This window comes from Diadema antillarum, unplaced genomic scaffold (genome assembly GCF_040938485.1).
Source record: "Diadema antillarum isolate AM-2024a unplaced genomic scaffold, OU_Dant_1.0 seq00000510_RagTag, whole genome shotgun sequence".
Classification (NCBI taxonomy): Eukaryota; Metazoa; Echinodermata; class Echinoidea; order Diadematoida; family Diadematidae; genus Diadema; species Diadema antillarum.
Window position 1 is genome coordinate 748104 of NW_027271464.1, and position 24721 is coordinate 772824.

The window sequence follows — 24721 nt, forward strand, 5'->3', positions numbered from 1 at the left end:
CTCCGCTCCAGTCAGAAGTCGTGCATGTCAAAATGTGCATTTGCATTCATAATTTGTCCTTTTCCTCAAACATCTCCTCCATCTGCTCGGAAAAAGGGAGAAGGAAAGAAGGAAGAAGGAGAAGGGAAAAGAAGACGTGAAAAGAAGATGAAGAAGGAGAAAAAGGGGTGCAAGGTTTCATCAAGACGACGTTTCTCAGTCTCACCCAACATGAATTTGCTCATGGCTGACTGTAGATAGAACTCAACCAGGCCGGCTTTTGTGATTCTATGTACTCGGCAATTTCAAAGTGTTCCCCCAACTCAGCCAGAAAACAAAAAACAAACCTGCTACCAGCATTAAAGTGAAATGAGATACAGAGCTGAAGTAGCCACTGCCCCTCTATCTTGCATGGGGAGAGGCGGTGAGAAACTAGATATGTGCTTTATGATCGGTAATGTAAAAATGCATTCACACTACCCCAGCATTTGTTCTAGGGTACTTCTACACATTGCAGTAAATGATACACAATATAAATCAATCATTGAATGTATTATATATTTAGATTTGTGAAGCAACGCTGAAACAAATTCTATTAACCTTACATTTCATGTACATTAAACTTGTCAGAATTTTGCTCTGGAACCAGAGTCAGGAGGAGGGGGGAATGCTTTATTAAGGTTTTTAGTTATCACGCCATACATGTACACATTCGTACATGCAAGCCACAGCAACAAAACAAAATACCATGTTCTACTACTAAATTAATAAAGTACAGTACTGAATTTGGAAAGGTAGAAGAGCAGAGGGGGATGGGGGGGGGGGGGGAGGTGTGGTGGAAAGGAAACATTTCACTATTCTACCTCCTTATTGGTATTTCTGGTTAAGTTATGATGGCTAACTTGAAAAGACCGTCAGACCTGCCCATTCAAGAAGAAAGATGTGCATGGTTGTGCGTCAGCAGCATGAGCCCATGCCTCTGAGACTACATGAACAACTTATGTCACAAACCGTATCACACAAAGAAACTCGCACATTCCTGGTTACAAGCATCAAAATATGTCATGCCAAGCCCCATGAAGAATCAACATGCATAATATTGTAGAACACTGCATGAGGACAAAAGCATAGCTCACCATATTCTTCACAAATTATATCTCAAATTCATGGAAATTACCTTTAAATATCGCTGCACATCACAAGGAATGACGAGGTGCACTGACGCAAACAAAACAACACAAATAATTCCCATTTACCAACATTGTGTCATGGAAGATTATATTGCAATCCTCTAATAAGACACCATTGACATGTACCAAATGTGCACTTTAGATGATTTTAACTGATATTCCATTGATAAACAGCTTCCAATAAAAGAAACTGGATGTGCCCTCAAAAACTTAAACTGACTTGTTGCTCATATTTTCAAGTGGTTTGTTTTGTTTTGTTTTGTTTTGTTTTGTTTTGTTTTGTTTTGTTTTGTTTTGTTTTGTAGTGTGCATTCTCAAAATAATTTTTGGACTGGATGTAAAACATAAACTCCTGATCTTTTAGCCAGTGACACTAAATCCATGTGCAACAAATGATCACAAATACAATGTGTCTATATGGAAAGATGAGGGATGGAAAAGCCATAAAGACAAGCATGCAAGTTTCCTTTGTAGTTCTACAACCATGGGCGAACCCCAAAAACTTTGCATACTTTAGTCTTAAAAGAAAAAAAATAATCCCTCTAATACTCCTTATAAAGGTGAAAGATAACAGGATATACAAGAGAAAGGCAGAGAGACCGGATGTACACAGATCCACAGTGCGAGCAGTAGCGTGTCGGTTCTCCACTATAGAAGTTGAGGGAGAAAGGCTTAATGGTCACATCGCGGCTATTTCAGAGGATAATCGGAAGCGGCCGCCTACTCCTCTCCAGCCATTGCGGCAACCATTGTCGCTTTCCTCTTCCTCGCAAGAAGAGGCCGGGCTCGTTAAGGCGACAGGAAACGATACCAAGGACATTGTTAACCTAATTTTAGAGCAACCCCTCGCCAACCCTCATAACAGTGTGATTCTCTTGCTTGCAAACAATAACAAAACACACGGACGTCGACCTGTTGTCCACTACATTCTGCTGAGATGACGGCAAGAGCTGTGCATAACAAACCAAGAGCTAATTTTACCTGGTGTTCCTATTTGTTTACCACTGTTTGGTTATTGTGTTTTTTAATGATAGATACAGATTGTACAGCTGAGCTGTGGGCTAATAAGAGAGTCATAAGTTCACAAATGAACATATATCTTGAGATAATATTCATCTTCCTGAGAAATTACACAGCTTCATCTCAAGACTAATGGAAGGTACAATGTATACCTACTGGTCTCTCTGCAGGTCAATGAAGTCAAATTCAGCAAAGGTGTTTGTTTTGTTTTATTTTGTTTTTCCCCTTTAGCTCTCTCTCTCTCTCTCTCTTCCCTCAACCAGGTGATTTTTAAGATCTGTACTTTGATGCACACTTTTCTCATGCCAACTGCCCCCTGAAGATGAATAGTGAGGGCTGGCTTGCAAAGTACACTTGTACATCAACTCTTGGAAAAAAGGAGCTGAACATTATCAGAATGATCAGCAAACTTTTGAATTGGTTGTACTTAGACCAGAGTTTCTGTCTGGAGAGAAAACAAGAATGCCACATGCTGCTAACGAGCCCTCAAAATTTATGCTATGGACTTAAGATTTTCAGATAAATCTAAAATATATATTTTGATATTCATTGTCTTTTTCAGATTAACAGGAGCCAAAAGGGTTACCTGATTTATAGTCCTTGAAAAAAAAAATGTGCTTCCATATTACAATGAAAAGGAAATGATCACAAACAACCTACATCTACAATGATACAAACACAAAAAGCACACCCCAGGAGCTTCATGTTAAAACAAACAAACAAACTGGAAAGCACATTCCCCTTTACACTGTATGTGCCTGGTTATGTCCTTGATACTTTCTTTAAAGCTCTGCTCAAACACAATTGAGGCGAGAACAGCACATGAACTTGCCTTTTTTTCTGCAATGTTTTCAAATTTCTCTGCATTCAGTCTGACAATGACGGTTGGCACTAAAACGATACCTATCTGATATTTAAGAACACATTCTGTGTTTCAGTAATTAAGAAACAAATCTGTCATAATATGTGCGGCAAAGTACTCTGTAATACAGTACATGCATGGATTTCCTGTATCAAAGGATTTGATGAACCAACCATTAGCAGGACAGCAACACAAAAGCATGAAAACAAAACAACAAAACCAGGAGGGGAAGACCACATCCTCTTACACATCCGTTACCATGGCGACTGACACCTTACAAGTAGGGAAAGAGGGACAATGCACTGTGGCTGGGAATTGCTTTGCTGGTTAATGCAAAAAGCACAATAATCTGTCGTCATGATTACTTTAACTGCCAGTCTTTGAGCAATACTTCTCGGAGCATAGCGTGTGCGTTTACGTTTCCCTGACGCTTTCCTCAATCCATGATGAAAGATGAGAGAATAGATTTATAATTTTGGGGGTTACTTTGCAAGAACTTATCATTATGCATCTGGGCTTTACGCCACAACAAAACCCTTCTCTGCTCGAGCCACGACCTTTGCCACCAAAGGGCTTACCACAGAACCAAAGCAGGTGTATACGGACATCCGCACAGATCAGGCATTTCACTGTAAATGACAACACTATCACTTGCAGTTGTGAGCATAATAGTGTTTGGCACCTTCTCCTACCTGCTCACATAATCCCTTCTTAATGGAGCACGCACACACGCACAAGCCAGGATCAAAGAGGAAGTGATTTTGTGGTAAACTACCCCCTTTGTGCGACGACTTCCTCGTTGAAAGACTGGGGCCCTGGTTGTCACCAGCGGGGCTACTCAATATATCGCAGGTATACTCTGCAAGGGGGTAGGACTGGACTTTCACATCTTATATACACATGTACGAATTGTAGGACCAAGGTAACGGGTATAGGAAATGTCCACTGAAGAGAGCAAAGGATGCTTGCTATCTAAATTCTACATCTTTAGGGATGGTCAATTACTGAAGATGGGGGGGGGGGGGTTGCTCAAAATCTAATTTGTACCCCCTTCCTGTCCAATTACTGTCTCACCTAGAGCAGCACAATAAGCATTCAGTTTTGGGAAATCAACAAAGAGTAGCCATGGTCAAAACATCATACCCCTTGCAAGAAAAATCCTGTGCAGAGGACATGGAGACAAATTTTTACCCAGTCAAGGGCTGCATTTATGTTTGAACATGTGTTAAAGGACAAGTTCACCTTCATAAACATAAGGATTGAGAGAATGTAGCAATATTAGTAGAACATATCATTGAAAGTTTGAGGAAAATCAGACAATCCGTTCAAAAGTTATGAATTTTTGAAGTTTTTGTGCAGCAACCGCTGGATGAGAAGACTACTGCAGTGTATGAATAACTTAGATGTCACATGCGTACAACAATATGAGGAAAATTAATAGAGAATTTCACAAAATGCCATCTTTTGAAAAAAGTACACATTCCCCTGACTCGTTACCGACAAATGTTATGGGTAATATTATTCCCCCTGCCTTCAGTAAGAGGCAAGTCGAGAGCTCTTTTATTATGCGAAAAAAGTGAAAATATGTTGAATTTTCTTTTACATTTTCTTTATACTGTTGTACGCATATGACTCACAAGCTGTAGTAGTCTTCTCATCCAGCGGTTCCAACACAAAAATTTTAAAAATTCATAACTTTTGCATCGATTGTCCAATTTTCCTCAAACTTTCACTGATGTGTTCTACCAATATTTTTGCATTCTCTCAATCCTTATGTTTATGAAGGTGAACTTGTCCTTTAAAGGGACTGTACTGTACTGGTTGAGGTAGGGATTCATGTTTTGAACATTCCTTAGTGAGATAATGAAAAGCCTCTTATGAAATATGAAAGAGCATGTAATTTTAAGAAGGATTCAACGTTTATTTAATGAAAACTGGTTTTCAAATGGCTGAGATATCCAAAAAACTGCTAATAATAAAAGGCGACATGCCCCAACTTTATTAGTATCTCCTTGTTTCACCTTGTTTTTGGATATCTCAGCCATTTCAAAACCGATTTTCATCGAATTAACTTTTGATACCCCTTAGAACCGCATGCTCTTTGACATCTCATAGAGTGGTTTCTGAATACCTCACAAAACGTTAAAAGCTAAATCTTCACCTCGACCAGAACTGTACACACCCTTTAATACCCACCATCAATACGCATTGGCAAACCCCTTTCGGATCACGTTTCTCGAGTTGTTGCATTTATCAACTCTGTAGTTAAGTCTATTAACCTGTCGAGGACAGGCTGATTTTGCTACAACGCGCATTTCTCATTGACACCTGCACGAGTTTACTCCAGACTCGTCTTCAACGGGTTAAGAGGTCTTGTCACTGCGCAGCTCCATTGCGCAGTTTGACCCGAGGAGAAAAGATGTGTAGCTGGCAGTGGTTGACATGGGCAGTTCAGAGCTATGAAGACGTTTCCTATCTCCACAGAATTGTGTGGTTCTGCCTCAAATGCATTTGCGATCGCAACTTTTTTCACCATTTCAGAAAGGTGTTTCTAACCCCATAATAAAGATAGCTTTGCATATTCATATCATCTGCCAAAATCTCCCTGAAAGTTGTATAGTAACCTTCATTCTAGACCAGAAGTGTGTTGACTAATGCACCGATAGACTTATGGCTCCCAGACCACAACTATTAGTATAAAACAATCAAAGTAACAATAGACTCAATGCAGTTTAAGGGCTGAATGGCTCCCAGGCCATAGATATCAGTATAAAACAATCAATGAAACAAAAGCCACTAACATGATACCATTAGTGTTGCTTGTGTTGGCACAACATTCTCACCAAACACATCCTACAGGACATTATGAGATGACAAGGCTGTATCATGTAGTGTAACACAAACTTCTCGTGGACCAACATTTCAGTAACCTAATGACCATCACATTCTTTTAAAGAGGAACAAAGATCTAACTGTCACAATACATAGCATGACTGTATATGGATACATCAGAGCACACTTGAATACAATTGTAGTACTGGAGCTGTGTTCGACAAGCTTTTTGATACTGTATACACCGAATATTTCATGAGGTTTTTATTTTCACGAATTTCACGAGTCGGGTGCTATTCGCGAAATTAAAGACATGTGAAAATACTGACTCTGATCCCGATGTGAATGTGACGTACAGGACTCCATGATCGCGAATTTAACCACTCGCGAAATCGTCGGGAATTCCCGATTCATGAAAATTTAGACTAGCGAAATATATGGTGTATACAGTAGTTCATACATATCTATACAACAATTTTCTGAAGACTCTATAGTACATACTCTTCAAAAGATGTAAATGCAGTTCTTGTTTCAGTCGTTGGTCAGCCACATCTCTCATAATATAGGCATAGCTGCATAGCCACAAATATATTCAATTTCCAATCTAATATCTGATGTTCCAAATCTTTATTGGGCCTTTAATGCCAGGAATTTCTCACTTGATCATGTGACTTTTCCAAACATTATCTATAAGTAATTGCAGAGATAAAGTACAACTGTAGGTTATACTCTATTGCCTGTATGGGTCAGACTTTGCTATGAAAAAAAAAAACTAGAAATGTCGCTACAGCGACTGGTTATACCCCCGCCAAACAACATTTCATAAGCTTTGGTCAAAACAACATTTCATAAGCTTTGGTCAAAAAACTGAGGAAGTAGTTAAATCCGCAAGATCTTTCCTTGATCTTCTGCCATTAATATGCCGTTACCATGGCAACGTACTTTCGGGTACTGTCGAAAAATGCGTCTTGCACATCTACAACCAAAGGCACACATCTGTACCAAGTTTCATGGAAATTGGGCAAAAACTGAGGAAGTAGTTTGCAACACAAAATTTTCCATCATTTTGGCTCATAATATGTGAGCTGTTACCATGGCAACATACTTTTTGTCACTGTCAAGAAATGTGTCATGCTGACCTATATCCTAAGACAATCATTCAATATGAATTCCATGAGAATTGGAAGAACACTGATGAAGCAGTTTTGCCATGAAGCATTTTGCCCTATATTTTACCAATAACATGCCGTTACCATGGCAACGCACTTTTTGCCACTGCGGAAATATGTGTCTTGCACATTAACATATTCAGATGAACATCTGTACCTAATTTCATAAAAATTGATCAAAAACTGTGGGAGGAGTTCGCGACGCAAGATTTGTACCCATTTTTGCCCATAATATGCCGTTACCATGGCAATGTACTTTTGGGTACTGTCAAAAAATACGTCTTGCACATCTACAACCCAAGGCACACATCTGTGCCAAGTTTTATGGGAATCGGTTGAAAACTGAGGAAGTAGTTCGCGACGCAAGATTTGCAACGGACCGACCGCCCGACCGACCGCCCGACCGACCGCCCGACCGCCCGACCGCCCGACCGCCCGACAGTCCACTGATTCCTATATACCCCCTTCAAACTTAGTTTGGCGGGGGTATAACAAAAACGAACAATATTCTGGAGTAGGGTACTAATCCTGAATAAACCTGATGAAATCAATGAAACTGATGGGGGATCTTTAATTGCTACCAGACCTAATAAGTGTCACTGTATTCTATCAACTGAAAACAGCGTTTAACCCGTTGAGGAAGAGTCCCGAATATACACTGTACGTGTACTCGGGCAAATGTCTATGGGAACCGCATGTTGTAGCAAAATCAGCCCATCCTTAAGGGTTAACCATGATAAAATAGCATGCACATTGAGCGTTTATGATCTACTTGGTACAGAGCGTCAAAAATTTGTAATCACAAATACACCGTTTAAGTCTATTAGATATAAACATGCTTTGAACAGGAAGGTTTATCAACTGTATGCAAACTTTATGCAGACCTTTGTAACAAAGAATTCCCAACAACCAAAAAACTTGTCCAAAGGCTTGCCTACCATGGCACAAAATAAAAACAAAAACAAACAAACCAATGCATGCAAGCTGGATTCCCAGCAATGAAATGCATTACATACATAGACACAGGTAAATAGAAGAGGGTGTGACTACAAGTTTGTAGGCCCTACAATGTAAACGGTTATGTACAATGTAGGTCATTTACAGTGTACTGTACATGCATCCAAGAGCAGAATATTCATGAGTTTGAAAGTACATGTTGTACATGTACAAAAAATTGTACATCAACAAGCTGTTTAAATACATTACAGGGTCCCACTGGTGCTCCTATAATGTATGCAAGGAAGTTATAGATTTGTAAAATTTTCATTTAGATGTTTCAAACAATTGTCGCAAAGAATTAAAAGGAATCTCATCCCTAAAATTTAAATTTGAGTAGGTGTGAGAGCATGTCCTAAGAACTCTAGAGAAAATTCTATCCCATCACAAAAAATGTCCCAAACTGTGACATATTAATTCTAATAAATCAGCACGCACAAGTGTGCACTGCAATAGCAGCCAAATCTGAAAATAGTAGCCGCGCGTAGACCAACGGCGTGTGCACGTTTCCTTCGTTCGCCTCCGTCTGCACACAGCTATATCGAATACTGTCTATCGCCTCATCGAGCCATATGCATCCGCATGAACTGTAGAGGCTGCCGCGGCTGCCTGGTCAGTGGCCCGGCACGGCGCAGTAGCACCAACCTAGCTGCGTATGTGGACATTTGCATGCGTTTGCGTGTTTTGAGAGTATCGTAGTACACTGATCGTACAGAAAATTATCGAACTACGCAATCGAATGCAGTCCATAAGGCCAGAAGACTACTCTTAGATCAAGGCACATGTATATTTTTAGCATTTTAGAGATTGCTCTCTAGATGTCTCTTTATATACTGCTATATATCTCTGTATGTGAGTAATGCTGCACTCTTATATTTCATAGGATTATTACCAGTACAATAACCTACAATGTCAGAAAACTAAATTTCTGTGTACAGATACACTTTAATATCTTGCCTATGATGATGGACATACATTTGTAACTGCAGAATAGACTACCTTCAATTGTAGTAAATGTATTCCAAGTTAGTGGACTTAACTTCAAAAGGTTTCCATGGCAACACCAAAGTTTGGAAACAGAGTCCCTGTGGTTATTCTACCTTAGTAACAGCTACTGCCAACAAACAGACTCCCACTATCAAAATAAAATTGGTTTTCCTCTGCTTTTTTAGTCTAAGCTTTATACATTATAAGTAAACATCGAACAATCCAACTTGACTGCGTGTTCAGGCTCTGTCATATTTTGATGAAAAGTAGGAACTGAGAAAAATATCATCATACATCATCAGGAATGCACAGCAATTTCTATCTACCAGTTCACAGCCTTTTTCTTTTAAACTAACGTGAAGTTTAAAGTTTGTTTGAACTGCAGGGACCTACTTCATGTTTCTGCTAAATACAATGTTTTCATAGAAATTCCGAGCTTAACAGAGCTACAATTAATTGTAGGAAGTGGCAGGTAACTTTGTCCAAACACAACAGCACTGCTTCCCGTAGATTAACAGGGATCATTTGACCAAGATCAGACAGAAACATACATGTACATGTACCTGTGAAGCATGAAATTTTCACGAACTGGAGCTATCAGGCTTTTTGGAGGCATGAAATTTTCACGAATTGCCACTGGCATAATGTAAATAGTGCAGACATGAACTTAAAGGTGCCTTTTAATTTTTATGCAAATCTTGGCTCGCACGAAATTTGCGAAATCAATATGCAAGTGAACATTTCTGGCTTTACAGTGTGTGGAAATTAAGATTGCTTATTCATCAAACAAGGTGTTCTAATACAGAAATGTGTAGATCTCCAGAAAAGCCCCCTTGAATAAGAAGATACCAGGACGTTAATCTCACCGCCAATCTCACCAACCACTCCTCAGTCTTGCCAACCACAGAAAGACGCACTTTTGATTGGAACTACATTGTATTTTGCACAGTTTGACTCGTATTCTGTCTGGAGTTAAAGGAATGGTATAGTTTTGGTCGAGACAGAGAATTCAGACTTTTTGCGGGAAAATCAGAAACCTCTTATGAAATATTAAAGAGTATACAATTCTAAGAGGAATTCAAAGTTTATATGATGAAAATTGGTTTTGAAATGGCTGAGATATACCCAAAAACAAAGCAAAACAAAGTGCTAATAAAAGGTGGGTCCTACCATTTATCATTGTACTCTTTGTTTGGATATCTCACCCATTTCAAAACCAATTTTCATCATAAAACCTTTGAATTCCTCCTAGAATTGTATTCTCTTTGATATTTCATAGAAGGTTTTTCATCTCTCAAAAATGTTGGAAACCTAAAGCCCCATCTTAATCAAAACTATATGATCAGACCTTTAAGCATATTATACGTATGAAGCATAATGTCTTTGGTATGAGCGCCTGGATTCATTGAAATGGTCATCTGAGACAATACAAATTGTCATGGCATTGCACGATGACGCTGTGCCATGTACATGTACTGCAAGAAGTGGATAGTTTTATCCATTCATTGCTACTTACAACATTGGACTTTACCAAACAACAGATGATTAAAAAGCAAATTCCCACTGAAAATGCAAGTAGACAGGACAAACTGTAATGTACCTAATATTATCACCATTCACAACTTTAATTGACATCGGTCTAACAATTTATATTTGAAGACTTCAGAGCTGCTCTCAAATTTGCAGGAAGTTGATATGAATCCTTGAATTAAAATGATGATTTAGTTTTTCGGAAAAAATTATCCATCATACACATGGTGTACATTATAATCATACTATAATACACAACTTTTAAAAGCTCCGTCCAACCCTCAGATCCTAGCACTAGCAGTCAAGGCTAGTGTTTGACATGAGTTGATGCCCAGCACATGATGTCATTTCTATTTTTCTGTTCAGAGCAAATATGTTGCTTGTGGCTATTTAAATACAAGCTACGTAACAACTGTAGTGCATTTACAATCTGTACCTTATCATGACACGCCCAACATTGATTGGCAACAATGAAGCCGGAATAGGCTCACTTCAGCATAGAGTGACAGTTGCACATTTACAAATATCCAAAAAAAGAAGAAGAAGAAGAAGACTCTCACTGTTTAATACTACATGTATGGTCGCAACATAACATTTCACTTTCACTTATATATATATCCTCCATCTCAGTCCTAAAAGAATACATTTCTTCACTACTGACAGAAGGCATTGCAGAATACTAGTAGCTAGCATGTCACAACCTGACTTTTCATTGTATCCACAAGTAAAGCTTGAGCTGGAAATTCACCTTTGACCTCTGGTTCAAGTCTGCTGGCTAACAGTGAAAGGATCGTTATGAGGAAGTGCATGAGAGGACAATGAACTCTAACAGCAACCTCTTAACTCTTTCGGAACCAAACTCTGAAATCCCCATACACAATGCACAGGCCATGTCAGGCTCTAGCAGGTTATGTGTTAAAGGGAAAGTCCCCCCCCCCCAAATCCTTGCTGAACTTGACATTCTGGAACAGAGCAAAATCAAACCAGTTGAATAATGAAAATTTCATTACATCAGACCCCCACCACCATCCTTCCCCCCCCCAAAAAAAAAAAAAAATAAATAAATAAATAAATAAATAAATAAATACAAAATAAATAAATTTAAATAAATAAATAAATAAATAAAATAAAATTAATAAAATAAAAAAATAAGAAAGTTGGGGGATTTCCAACTTTCACATTTCAAAAAAAAAAATGACATCAGTTATAATCTCCACATCAAATTTTGAAGTCTAACATAGTATACTTCCAATGGACTTGATACACAAAAGTGTGCAATAATTTTCTTTTCATGATTTCCATTGAAAAACAAAGTTACATATCCTCCATGACAAGTCAATCTATTGTTGTGATATTGATACTTTAAGACTCAGGTAGAAAGGATGAATCTATCAAGGTTTGTTATGGTTGCTAAATCATTGATAGCTATGCAACTGTACAATTTGTTAAATCTCATTAATTAATGAGATGGAATGGGCAAATGACATCAACAGCTTCATCTAATTTGCATGTGACCAGTATCATTGTTATGAGAAAAAAAAAATTGAAATGAGATTTTGGATGTTCTTCAGGTTAACTTCATTTGTGTTTCAGGGAACGTGAACATCTACTGTGAGTGGCATTTTTCTTGATTTTTTTTTTTTTTTTTAGCAGCAAAGGCCAAATAAATATTGACAGAACACTCCTTTAGTCCACACAAACTATGTAAGTATCACACATGATGTACTGAGTTGTATTCCTTTCAGCAGTTCTTAAAGGACAAGTCCACCTTCATATACATAAGGATTGAGAGAATGCAGCAATATTAGTAGAACACATCAGTGAAAGTTTGAGGAAAATTGGACAATCCGTTCAAAAGTTACGAATATTTTAAGTATCTGCGCAGTCACTGCTGGAAGAGAAGACTACTACAGTGTATGATGTCACATGCGTACAACTATATAAGGAAAATAAAAAGAGAATTTCACAAAACTTGACTTTTTGAATAAAGTGCACAGTTCTTCGACTTGCTACTGACGTATGTTAAAGGTAATATTATTCCCCCTGCCTTCTGAAAGAGAGAAGTCGAATGTTCTTTTGTTATGGGAGAAAAATGGAAATATGTTGAATTTTCTTTATTCTTTCTTTATATCGTTACACTCATGTGACATCAGAAGCTATAGTAGTCTTTTCATCCAGCCGTGACTGAGCAGAAACTTTAAAAATTCATAACTTTTGAACGGATTGTCTAATTTTCTCCAAACTTTCATTGATGTGTTCTACTAATATTGCTGCATTCACTCAACCCACATGTCTATGAAGGTGAACTTGTCCTTTAAGTCAAAGAGTGGAAGGCAAGATTGTGTTAATAAGTGCAACCACATAAAGTATTAAGAAATGCAACAGCATAGCAACAACTGCTTAGAGCACTCCACAGAAAGATGAGAAGTTTGAAAACCCAATGAGTATTCCTCACAGAACATAAACACCAATAGGGAACTGCAATTTAGTAAAAAATTGTGCGTCATGCTTAAAGGACAAGTTCACCTTCATAAACATAAGGATTGTGAGAATGTAGCAATATTAGTAGAACACATCATTGAAAGTTTGAGGAAAATCAGACAATCCGTTCAAAAGTTATGAATTTTTGAAGTTTTTGTGCAGTACCCGCTGGATGAGAAGACTACTGCAGTGTATGAATAACTTAGATCTGTCACATGCGTACGGAAAATGTAAAGAGAATTTCACAAAATTCCATCTTTTGAAAAAAGTACACATTCCCCTGACTCGTTACCGACAAATGTTATGGGTAATATTATTCCCCCTGCCTTTAGAAAGAGGCAAGTCAAGTGCTCTTTTATTATGCGAAAAAAGTGAAAATACGTTGAATTTTCTTTTACATTTTCTTTAAATACTGTTGTACGCATATGACTCACAAGCTGTAGTAGTCTCCTCATCCAGCGGTTCCAACACAAAAACTTTAAAAATTCATAACTTTTTCATCGATTGTCCAATTTTCCTCAAACTTTCACTAATGTGTTCTACTAATATTGTTGCATTTTCTCAATCCTTATGTTTATGAAGGTGAACTTGTCCTTTAATTCATGACTCATGGAAATACAGAGACTGATGTTGGTATCCCAACATGAAATGAGTCCTGATAAACTCTGTCGCGGTCCCCGGACAATGATGCCATGGTAACCAACATGCAGAGTATAGTCCGTTTGCACTGTTTTGTCGTGTGTTTGCTGCACGCTAACTGTGACATCCAATGCCGCACCGTGCCGCTGTTTGCTGGAAATCATGAATACGTTGCCAGGATGTCATCAGAATTCAGTGACAACCACACTTCCTGATTTGCTGCAAAACAGTTTCATGTCAGCAAGAAGTCAAAAATATAAAACTGCTGGTGTGATTAGCCACACAGAGTATCTCTACCGCGCAGTACTCCTGTAAGCAGAATATCTGTTTCCTTCTCATGTTACGCTATTGCACTTACCCCTCCTGTGGCCTTCACAGAATTTGACGGTACATGACGCACAAGAATATGCATCATTTACAGGATGCCCTTCTATGTTGCTAAAAATGAGTTCCAAGTACATTAATTATTCAGACCCATGGTAAGATACGTTCATCTCCAAAAATTGTCTTTTCCATGATACACAGACAGTGAAGGTTACAGTCTCATGATGATACTTCATGAAATGTTTGTGACTATCATCTTGGTTCCTTACACTTTTGATATTCAAGAATGTGCATTGTTTACATGATACCCTTTTTATTAACCCGTTGAGGACGGACTGATTTTGCTTTTAAAGGACAAGTCCACCTTCATATACATAAGGATTGAGAGAATGCAGCAATATTAGTAGAACACATCATTGAAAGTTTGAGGAAAATCGGACAATCCGTTCAAAAGTTATGAATTTTTGAAGTTTTTGTGCAGTACCCGCTGGATGAGAAGACTACTGCAGTGTATGAATAACTTAGATGTCACATGCGTACAACAATATAAGGAAAATATAAAGAGAATTTCACAAAATTCCATCTTTTGAAAAAAGTACACATTCCCCTGACTCGTTACCGGCAAATGTTATGGGTAATATTATTCCCCCTGCCTTTAGAAAGAGGCAAGTCAAGTGCTCTTTTATTATGCGAAAAAAGTGAAAATATGTTGAATTTTCTTTTACATTTTCTTTATACTGTTGTACGCATATGACTCACAAGCTGTAGTAGTCTCCTCATCCAGCGGTTCCAACACAAAAATTTAAAAAATTCATAACAATTACATCGATTGTCCAATTTTCCTCAAACTTTCACTGATGTGTTCTACTAATATTGTTGCATTTTCTAAACCCTTATGTTTATGAGGGTGAACTTGTCCTTTAACAACACGCATTTCGAGGATTCTCAGGACTCATCTTCAATAGGTCAATAAAAATGAGGTGTAAGTATCGTACATCAATCATTCAGACTAATGGTAAGATACTTACATGTACCTCAAATAAAAGATCTTGTTTTCCATGATACACAAACAGCTGAGAAACACTTACAGTGTACATTCTGACATTGACACCATACGAAATATTTGTGACAACCATCTTGGTTTAGTATACTTTGATGATTTACAATTGTAAATTAGAACAAGTGCTAAAGTCAGTAAAATGTTCCCAAATCCCAGTTATTTTCTTTGACATCAGCGGTGACCATAAATTTGCTCTGCAAATATACAGCAGAGTTTAAAAAGTGTTACACTGTTTTACCAGCCTCCTTGAATTTTGAAATATTTTTCTTTCATAATGTTTTACTGTACAGCATTATTTTAAGAATGTCATTCAGTGCTTAGAAATCAAGATGCTGAGAAAAACATTCTTTAGCAGGTTGTTTTAAAAGCCTAAAAAGAGAATGTATTTAATATACATTCATTGTACACTACCTTGTATCATTTGTATCGTATATTGATCGTTTGTTCCTGCCTGTTAGGGCAAGTCCCAAATGTCCTATACAATGTAGATTTAAAGTCACGATTTTATGAATACACTACACATGCTTTGCAAAAAAAAAAAATCTAATTAATGTACATGTACATTGTATCTTATAATGTATTTTCTGTTTACCTTCAAGATGGCTATCTGTCTGAATATATTTACACTTTTTAAGTAAATGTACAGTATGACATGTAGGACATTAATCACACACATTGTACATACACAAACATCAAACAAACACTCAAGCTGTTGCAAGTGCTGTATATTTTTTGTTCCATTTTAAAGTTCACAGAAAAATTGGGTAAGTTACAGAATAATGCACTTCCCTGCTACATTATCAGCATGTTTTTGTTTTGTTTTGTTTTTTCATAAACTTTCACCTAAACTGACATCTGGCATCATTACAGAGTTGGTTCACAATGCTTTTCTGTAACACACTTATCATCTCATTCATTTTGCTCTCACCAATTATATGCTTAAATGTACTGTATCTATTTATGAAGTAAAAGTGGTTTATTAACTATAAAACTAGTTGGACAAGGGTTCATCAGTGGTATTAAATATTGATCACATATCAGTTTCAAATAAAAACAAATTTTATCTCATTTCACTTTATACACAAACACATGCAATTGTACACAAACACAGACGAATATTCTGAAATTGCTAGCCTCTTCTACTAAAAAAAAAAAGAAAAAAGTTTAAATGAGTCAAGTAGTAAAATATGCCAAAAAGCATATTCAAATCCTCAAATTGACCATGCATGACAAAATGGCATAGCCCTCTAAAGTTTTGATGATACATAAAAGTTTATCAGGTGGTAAATGCCCTTACTGACATTTTTCCCCCCATACAACCTTTGTGGTTTAGGTTTTTTTCCTGAATTTGAATGTGTTATTATGACTCAGATCCAAAGCAAATAGAGCAATATGGCCTATAAGTGTACTTCATAAAGACATCCTGACCTCACACATGCCTGTATATTGTATGCTCATATCCAGCACCACTGATTCGGCATTAATTTTAAATTTATCCCACGCTGAATTATGAACAAAAGCTGTTTAATAAACAAAACCACAAAGGGCCTGTATTTATGACAAAAAATAATGAACACCATCAACAAGATTACGATTATTCATATTACTATTATATTTCAGCATCATTTGGTGTATCTTTGTCTTGTACATTGTATTTGTAATAATGTACTGCATTGTCTCTCGGTTGAATAAATAATCATAGTTATAATAATAAGAAGAAGAATGATATTAAAAATTATAATGACGTACAATTATAGCATGAAGTACAGTGTCGATAATATTCATTGAAGGCTACAAAATTTTGTAATCCAAACTGAATGCACAATCCTGTCATGGGACCCATCCCACAGTACTTGGCTTGAAAACGATAGCTCCCAAATTACAATACATGATCTGAATTTCCATTATGCGCCACTTTGGCTGCCTTCACTTTGCAGTTTCGTTAGGGATGGATAATAATGACCCACATCTTACTTAAAGAGAGAAACAATCCCGCTAGTACAAAGAAACAAAACAAAAAACCCTCAGCCAAGGGAATGCTACTTTACTTTGTAAGATCACTGAATAGCTCTTTCGTTTTCATCCAGGGAATTTCTAGAAAATGATACAGTAGCTGAGTGCCATCTTTAAAAGGGCATGGTTGTGGGGGGGGGGGGGGTGTCTGACAGGTACTGTATCATAGTTCTCTCACCTCAGTAGACATGAAAAGAACATTCAAGTGGTTGCTATACAGCAATACTGTACATTCACTTTTCATACTACACACAAAAAGCCTCACTTAACAAATTTCACTGCCCTTATTACAGGAAGCACTGTTGGAAAAAATTCAAGAGGTTGTTGGTTGTACTGCCAAAAAAAAAAAGTTTGTGAGTTCAAGGCCAAAATCTTGATTGCTTCAAGATGAACCAAAATTACAGATAATGCACCTTAAAAACTTTTAGACTAATTCTTTTGGAAGACTATAGGGGCTTAAAAAGCACACAAAATAAATAAAAACAAATCCCCTCAAGAAGGCTTATGATGTGAATTTATGAAGAAGAATGATAAGCAAAATGTAGCCTACAATTGCATATTCTTAAATTTCTTTCTACAAGGTAATCATCTTGTTACATCCGATTTTGGGAGCAGCTGGGATATATACAATGTAGAGAGCATATATGTTCACACTACATGTATGTAGGCCTATTACATAATCAAAATTTGCAACAAACATCCATTAATAAGCAAAGGAAAATAAACGTTGGATATAATTTCTCATGGCATTTCATTTAGTCCCAATGCTATACAAACAGAATTAAATTATGATACAAATATATTTCATTAACTCATCGATTTTGAAGACTAGTCTTGAGTAAACTCATGCAGGTGTCTAATGAGAAATGTGTGTTACAGAAAAATCAGCTCAGTCCCAGTTATATTGTGCATCGAGACTAGTCCTATACATACATGTATGGGTAAACTGTTTACAATGTGTTATAGTCTGTGTGTGCTGTATTGACACATACCCGGTGTTCTCAAGCTGACTACAGACATACAATGTACACTGTACACACCTGTTCTAGCTTGTTACAATCTCTCTAATGTGTGAAGACACTGCAGTGCGGTTTTGCTCTCGCTGCACAATGTACGCCAATGGTATGAGAATATCATACACATATGTTACAGAGTAAAGAACTGTAACTTCACAGACTTCGCAAGATCACACAAGTTCTAGCAACATGCCTGCATGGTCAACTGTATTCTTTATAATACTGAATTATCAAATAATCACATCAACTGCATAGTTCAAAATAACTTAGTTTTATTTATTACTGGTATGTACTGTAATTACCATATCTTGTACATAGTTTATCCTATAACTCTGCAAGTTTGTCATCTAACCCTGATCCTAGAACCACCCTCTACAAATTCCATTGTTGTTGCACATGATAGTCTTGTCTTTGCCTTTGACAGGGTTATAAAGCCCCACTTGGCTGCCTGTCAGCTCTGAAACCACGCACTCTTTCCTTTCCACCTTGTGTCTTTCCATTACACTACAGCCCTAGGATGGCTTGAAATCAAAGTATGTACTGGATCTATACCCCCCCCCCCCCCCCCCACACACACACACACACTTTTCATATCATTCTACATAAAACACTTTCAGGGAATGCTATTAGTATATCATATAGGACTTGCTTCCTCAACTCTGCATACAGTATGTTTGCCCAGCTCTCTGAGCAATCAGTGACTAACATCATCATTCAATCTCTTTCCTTGAGGGGGGCCCCCATCTCCCTACTTTGAGCACTGCTGTGTTCACGATTTCTCTGTTGGTTAACAAAGGCTACGCTAGCTACAATTAGCAACGACTGTTGTTTCACTGATCTCATTCTGTCAAGTTCCAAGCGTAATCATAAATTAAGTCGAAGCTGGACTCTTCACAAGATCAGCACGACCACTGAGGTCGAGTCAAGCTGAGCAGGTCAATCCATCCATTTTTCTTTACCTTACTGTAAACATCAATATTTTTGCGTGACCAATTTTTCACCCTGGGCGGCTCAAAAACATATCTGTGGCATCTTAAATTCAAGCTGCCCCACTGCTTTAACACTAGTATGTTTTCATCCATTAACAGAAAAGTGGTGCAACCAGACCGAAATGATGTACTGTAAAAGTGGAAATTTTCGCTGTGTTGAAATTTTCGCGCATTTCGCGCAACCAGAAACTACCGCGAAAATAAAAGCACGTGAATATTTTTGCTGGCCATATGTTCCTGTGCGTCATGTCTTGATTCCGCGGAATAAAAAACATGCGAAACTCTTCTTATTCGGCCAAGCGCGAAAAATTAGTGGCGCGAAAATATCCACTTTTACAGTATTGTACAACGTGCAAAGAAATGAGTTGGTACTGCACATACACAACACTACCAGAACCCATGCATACACCAATCAAACTTATGATTATCAGAATGACAAAGATGAACAAGTCCAAATACAATTTGTACATTATGTAGTATGAATTGACAAATCTTGTTGCAATACTGTAGAAGTGGTTATTTTCGTGCATGTTATTTTTTGTGCTCAACCGGGTAAGACAAATTTTGCGTGATTTTAATTCCGCATAATCAGGACACCAACTACTGGAACATACTGCATGCAAACATATTCACGTGCTTTTATTTTCGCGCTAGCTTCTGGTTGCGTGAAATGCGGTAAACTTTCCACACCACGAAAATTTCCACTTTTACAGTACTGTACTTGCCTTATAAGTCATGAGATGTTGTGCCCTGGTACTACTTTAGATCAGATGTGACTAAAACTATTGGAAGACCCCCAGGGTTACAATTATGATTATCATCAATTCATAATTGCTATCCCTGACTTTGATTCAAATGATTTTCATTTATATTTTCGTCATTTCCATTAAACTACAATTTTGCAAAACATTATCATCGTTGTTATCATACTGTCAGTGTCAGTGACAATTGTTTTGCAAACAATGTATTCAACCAAAAACAATGCTTGGCATGGCCTGGCTTTTCCAGTGAGTAATACCCTTCAAACAATCAGTAGCATCCTTGTTTAGATTGCATCAGTCCCAGGGAGATGAATTTGCAGAAACAATGGGCTTTGGAGACTGAATATTACAAAAATCAATTATAACCACAATAAAGAGCCATATCACTGGTATGATTTTTTTTTCCACATCCTCTCTCATCTTTTGTTCATTCAGGATGTGTGAATCAATATGATTTTGTTTTGTTCTAAGGTCAAAATAGAACCTCTACAATGTCAAATGGTCCAATTCTCATAAATCGTGACAAGAATAGAACTGTGGATGGCACTAAATGGGCACTTTTATATATCACCACATTGAAGAATTATAATCATATTTAATACCCAATGATAAAGGACATATTTGCGGAGGGGAGGAGGTATGGGGGATGCATCATTAGCCTACAATGTAAATCAAAGATGACAAATAATTTCCTCATTTGTTGTCACTGACAGTTCTTGAAAACATTAGATACTTTCAATTTTCATATTTTCAATTCATAAAGTATTTCCTCATCTAGAAAATGTATCAGAAATATATCATTATCACTTTCTTGTTCTCCCTCTCTACATTGATCATTATCATGTTGCTATGGTGACATCAAGGAATTCTACCAGGTTCTCAGGGACATGATAAACGTAATGTCTCTCATAATTCAATGGATGTACATACAGGATTATACATTGTAGCACAAACCACCTTCACCATGCCTAGTCATGAGGTGAGAATATTTGTGCTGCCTCCAAGACTGATGTTTTCTTTAACTGTGGACTGGCAGAACTTCTTATCTTTCTTATACACTCTATAGCACACAATATTGATTCTAGAACAATGCTGACTAGTTTTTGTGTGTTCCTATGACAACTGCAGTCACTGCATTGCCAATGCCACTGAGTAATTGCTTTATTTTGGTGCTTCATCTGTATGTTTTTCAGTGTTCACCCTTGTTCAATCAAACAGAATTGAAGCCCCTTCTATGCAACAATTAATGTAATTGTACATTCAAAGACTTGACGAGCAGACAGTGTATCAATGGATAGTAAAGAAGCGAGCACAGAACAGTCGTCTCTAGATATGGTACTATCCTCAAACAAAAGTAAAAAACAAAAATGTAGAAAGCAAGCTCATTGCAACTTAATTTGATCCTTCAATGAATATAGTCCAGTGTGGGTTCAAAAAATTATCAAACGTTGTAACTCAATGTCATAGTGGAGGCTATGAACACATGAACTGTGCACAAGTGATAACACAACAATATCATGGTATACACTGCATACTTGTTTGCAGGATATTTTCACTATTCACTGTCGTTTCCATATTTATTTATTTGCTCGTTACTTGAGCTACATACGGTACATGTACTAGCTTTGTGAGGGAGAGTAATGTAGTTTATGGAGCAATCAAAGTCCCTGGATCTAGGTACCTCCTACTACTTCTCCTGTGACAGTCTATTAAGCTATTTATATTTATCTAGTTTCATGTGTCATATAACAAAGTTCTACACTATAAAGTATAAACATTTTCTTTCAGTGGCCCTGGGTCATCGGGCAATGGCTATTGTGTTGAGCTTTGCATACAAGTGTGTATAGATATGTGCACATCACATGTGTGTATCCACACAGTATGCATATTTCATGTTGCATACAAGTATGTGCCTGTGACCTGTGTACATGTACATGATAGACAGAGTTGGAAAGATTAGATACACAACTATTGGGGAAGTAATTAATGGTAAATGTAGTATAATTGATCTCTATATACATGGAAACAATTCTAAGCACCTCAAAATGATTTTTTAATCTATAAATTTTAGATGCTTTTTACTTCACATGGAATAAATGATGCAGGGTGCTACATACAAAGCACTTTCCCGATTGCCTGGGGCAAGTGAAAAATCAAATTCGGGCAAGTATTTTTGAACAATAAGAATGAATGCTTGCCCGAATTGGGCAAGCAAAAAGTTTTGAAGCCGCCTTGTTTTTTTTTTGTACATTTGTAGGCCTACTTATTCCCCCAACAAACCCACAAAGTCAACTATACAGAAGCCCAAAGATGATGGCTTTTTAGTGATGCAATGCACTTTATATTTCATTTCAGCAACTTTCGAACAGTTTCGTGAAGAAACCCGAAAGCAATGCAACGGCAACACTTGATCAGACCAAGATTGTTAATCCATTGTGTTAAGGTGTGCAAGTCAATGTTTGCTGTTTATTCAAATGATTGCGTTTTTATCAAACCCTCGATTAACACATGATTTTCTGTTTTATGTCCTTCTATTTTAGACTTTCTTTTCGGGCAAGTAAAATTAATGTTCGAGCAAGTGTTTTGCAGCAAAATTGAAAATCTGCTTGCCCGACTGGGCAAGTGGTAAAATAAAGTTATGTAGCACCCTGTGATGGATTGTAAGGAAGTTGTAAGGAAAGACGATTTCTACAGTCCATGATCGCAATTCAACAAGGCACACAGGTGATGGATACAATTTGTAGCATCATATATGAATTGACATGATTGGAACACCTATTGTCGTGATTGTATGCACACAGTACATTGTAGACCTTTAACAAACATTTGTGATTCATGCCTTTCAGCATGTATACACAATGGTTAATGTGGGGCCTACTACAGCTTGTAGGTGTAAAGTCTCCAAACACAGGGAGAAGAACAAGAAGAAGAAGAAGAAGGAAAAAAAAAGATCAGTGCCTGACTTTCTTGGTGCCAGTTCTGATGATCACCTCCTTTCTCCAGATCATACCCAGAACACCTTTGGCTTTGCTATTGCTGCACCCAGCCTGCAGGGCACTTCATGTTTCTTGTTGCTTCTGATCTGAAGATCGGATTTTTGTTGCTCTTGAGTTGAATATAAAATCCTTTAATATTTTGTACAATAACATGAAAGAAAGAAACAGAGAAAAGCCTCGTTCTTACCCAGATATCAGAAGAAAAGGATCCGTTTTTGTTACTGTTGGCATTTTGAAGCAGATCCTCAATTGCCACTGTGCAGTTTGCAACAAATTCCGACTTGATGATAGAGTTGTTGTAGACTGTGAAAATTAAATTCTCTCCATTCTGCACTTTAGACTCGAAATCCTCGTTCCATGCCGGTGAAAATGTCTTCTGCTTGATGGTTGTCTTCCCAATATGTAAATCATCCACACTGACCTCTACGAAGGGATCAATTAGGGTAACCGTCTTGGAGCTCGCATCTTTGTTGGAGAAGCGCGTAGCGAAGTCGGTTGGTTTCAGATCCACCGCCTCGCAAACCTTCAATCGGAGAGTGCCGTTAAAAACCACCATTTTGCGAGCTGAATCCTTTGTCGTATATCCTCAAAATAGAACAAGCAAGTCCTAGGGACTGTTCTACAGTGGGTTCTGTGCCCCTTCCGAAGCGCCTGCAAGGCAAAAGCAGCTCTGTATGTGAGGATTTTGCAGAACTCTTCGACCGTCCATCAATTTCCGTTGTCCAAAGCAGTGGAGAATACACTTACGGTAATGCCATACAACGATGTTCAGCATGCACACAGGGAGTAAGCGAGACTCTCCGAGCATAACACCATTCGCACTGCCCCAGCCTTCGGGTGGCGAACTCCCAGCTGTGTCGCTGACTATCTTCGCAGATCGGGGGGATGTCAGCGACTACCTTTTTCTGTCTATTGTTGTTGTTTATGAAAATCCTTCCCACAATCCATGCCAGACGTCTGGGAGACTGGTACCAATCATTTCTTTGGTGTTTTGTACTGTTCGGTTTTCTGCTCTTTTTTGGTCGCTGGGGGAAAAACGCGCCCTTTGACTGATGTTTTGCCTCAAATGAGATCTGAAAGGATAGGTGCCTATATAATGACTTCTAAAATCATTACCAAAAAAAAAAAGCGCGAAAGTTTGTGAGAGGAGAGAAGAGTTGTGGTGATATCATCTATGAGTCAAAAGGCCAAAAGAAACATCGCTTATTGGCATCATGATCATGGAGGTACAAATTGTTTGTACCTCAATGGCATCATGCACCGCCTGTGAAAAGGAAGGGGGATTTTTTTTTTTGTTTCTTTATATTTTCATTTGCTTTAAAGTAAGACACTGCATAAGAACAACAACAAAAAGAAACAATGCAGACTCGAGAAATAATTCGCATGTTCTTCGATACTTTCAGTATAGGCCTACTTGTTCAAGACAAATCGTACACTAACAGTCCACAACACCCTTATATCCTTTCGGTCACCACTTACTGTATATGCATGGACTAGAAGTTTGGGGATGTACAGTATCATTCATATCTTCAATCTGTATTTTTGTTGTACAAAAGAAATTAGTGCATGCAATCTGTTTCAAAGGACCTAGAGGGCATATACTGGCCCTTTATTTTGTAGTTTACAAATGCTAGATGTTTATAGATTATTATTAGATTGATATACATTTGCCATTGGAACTGTAATGTTTGACCTAATTCATCAAAATTTGCCGCACAATGTCTCCGATTATTGTATTAAAATTGAGCGTGATTGTGATACAAGGTTTAAAAAAAATGAATTATAGGCCTAAACCAAAAAAAAAAAAAAAGATCTGAAACTGATAAACACACCATGTCATACATGCGGGCAGTATACTTTGGAGAGGATTTCCACAG

The 24721-nt window shown here is 37.6% G+C and overlaps 1 protein-coding gene across 1 annotated transcript in view; it reads right to left on the bottom strand.

Annotated features, from left to right (window-relative positions):
- The window catches only part of LOC139734110 (calcium-independent protein kinase C-like), a 150665-nt gene extending 126945 nt beyond the window's left edge, over positions 1-23720 (bottom strand). The window contains exon 1 of the mRNA XM_071644927.1: positions 23032-23720. Within this exon, the coding sequence (XP_071501028.1) occupies positions 23032-23400 (369 nt within the window). The 5' untranslated portion in view covers positions 23401-23720. The remainder of the gene's footprint in view (positions 1-23031) is intronic.
- Positions 23721-24721: the final 1001 nt, after the last annotated feature.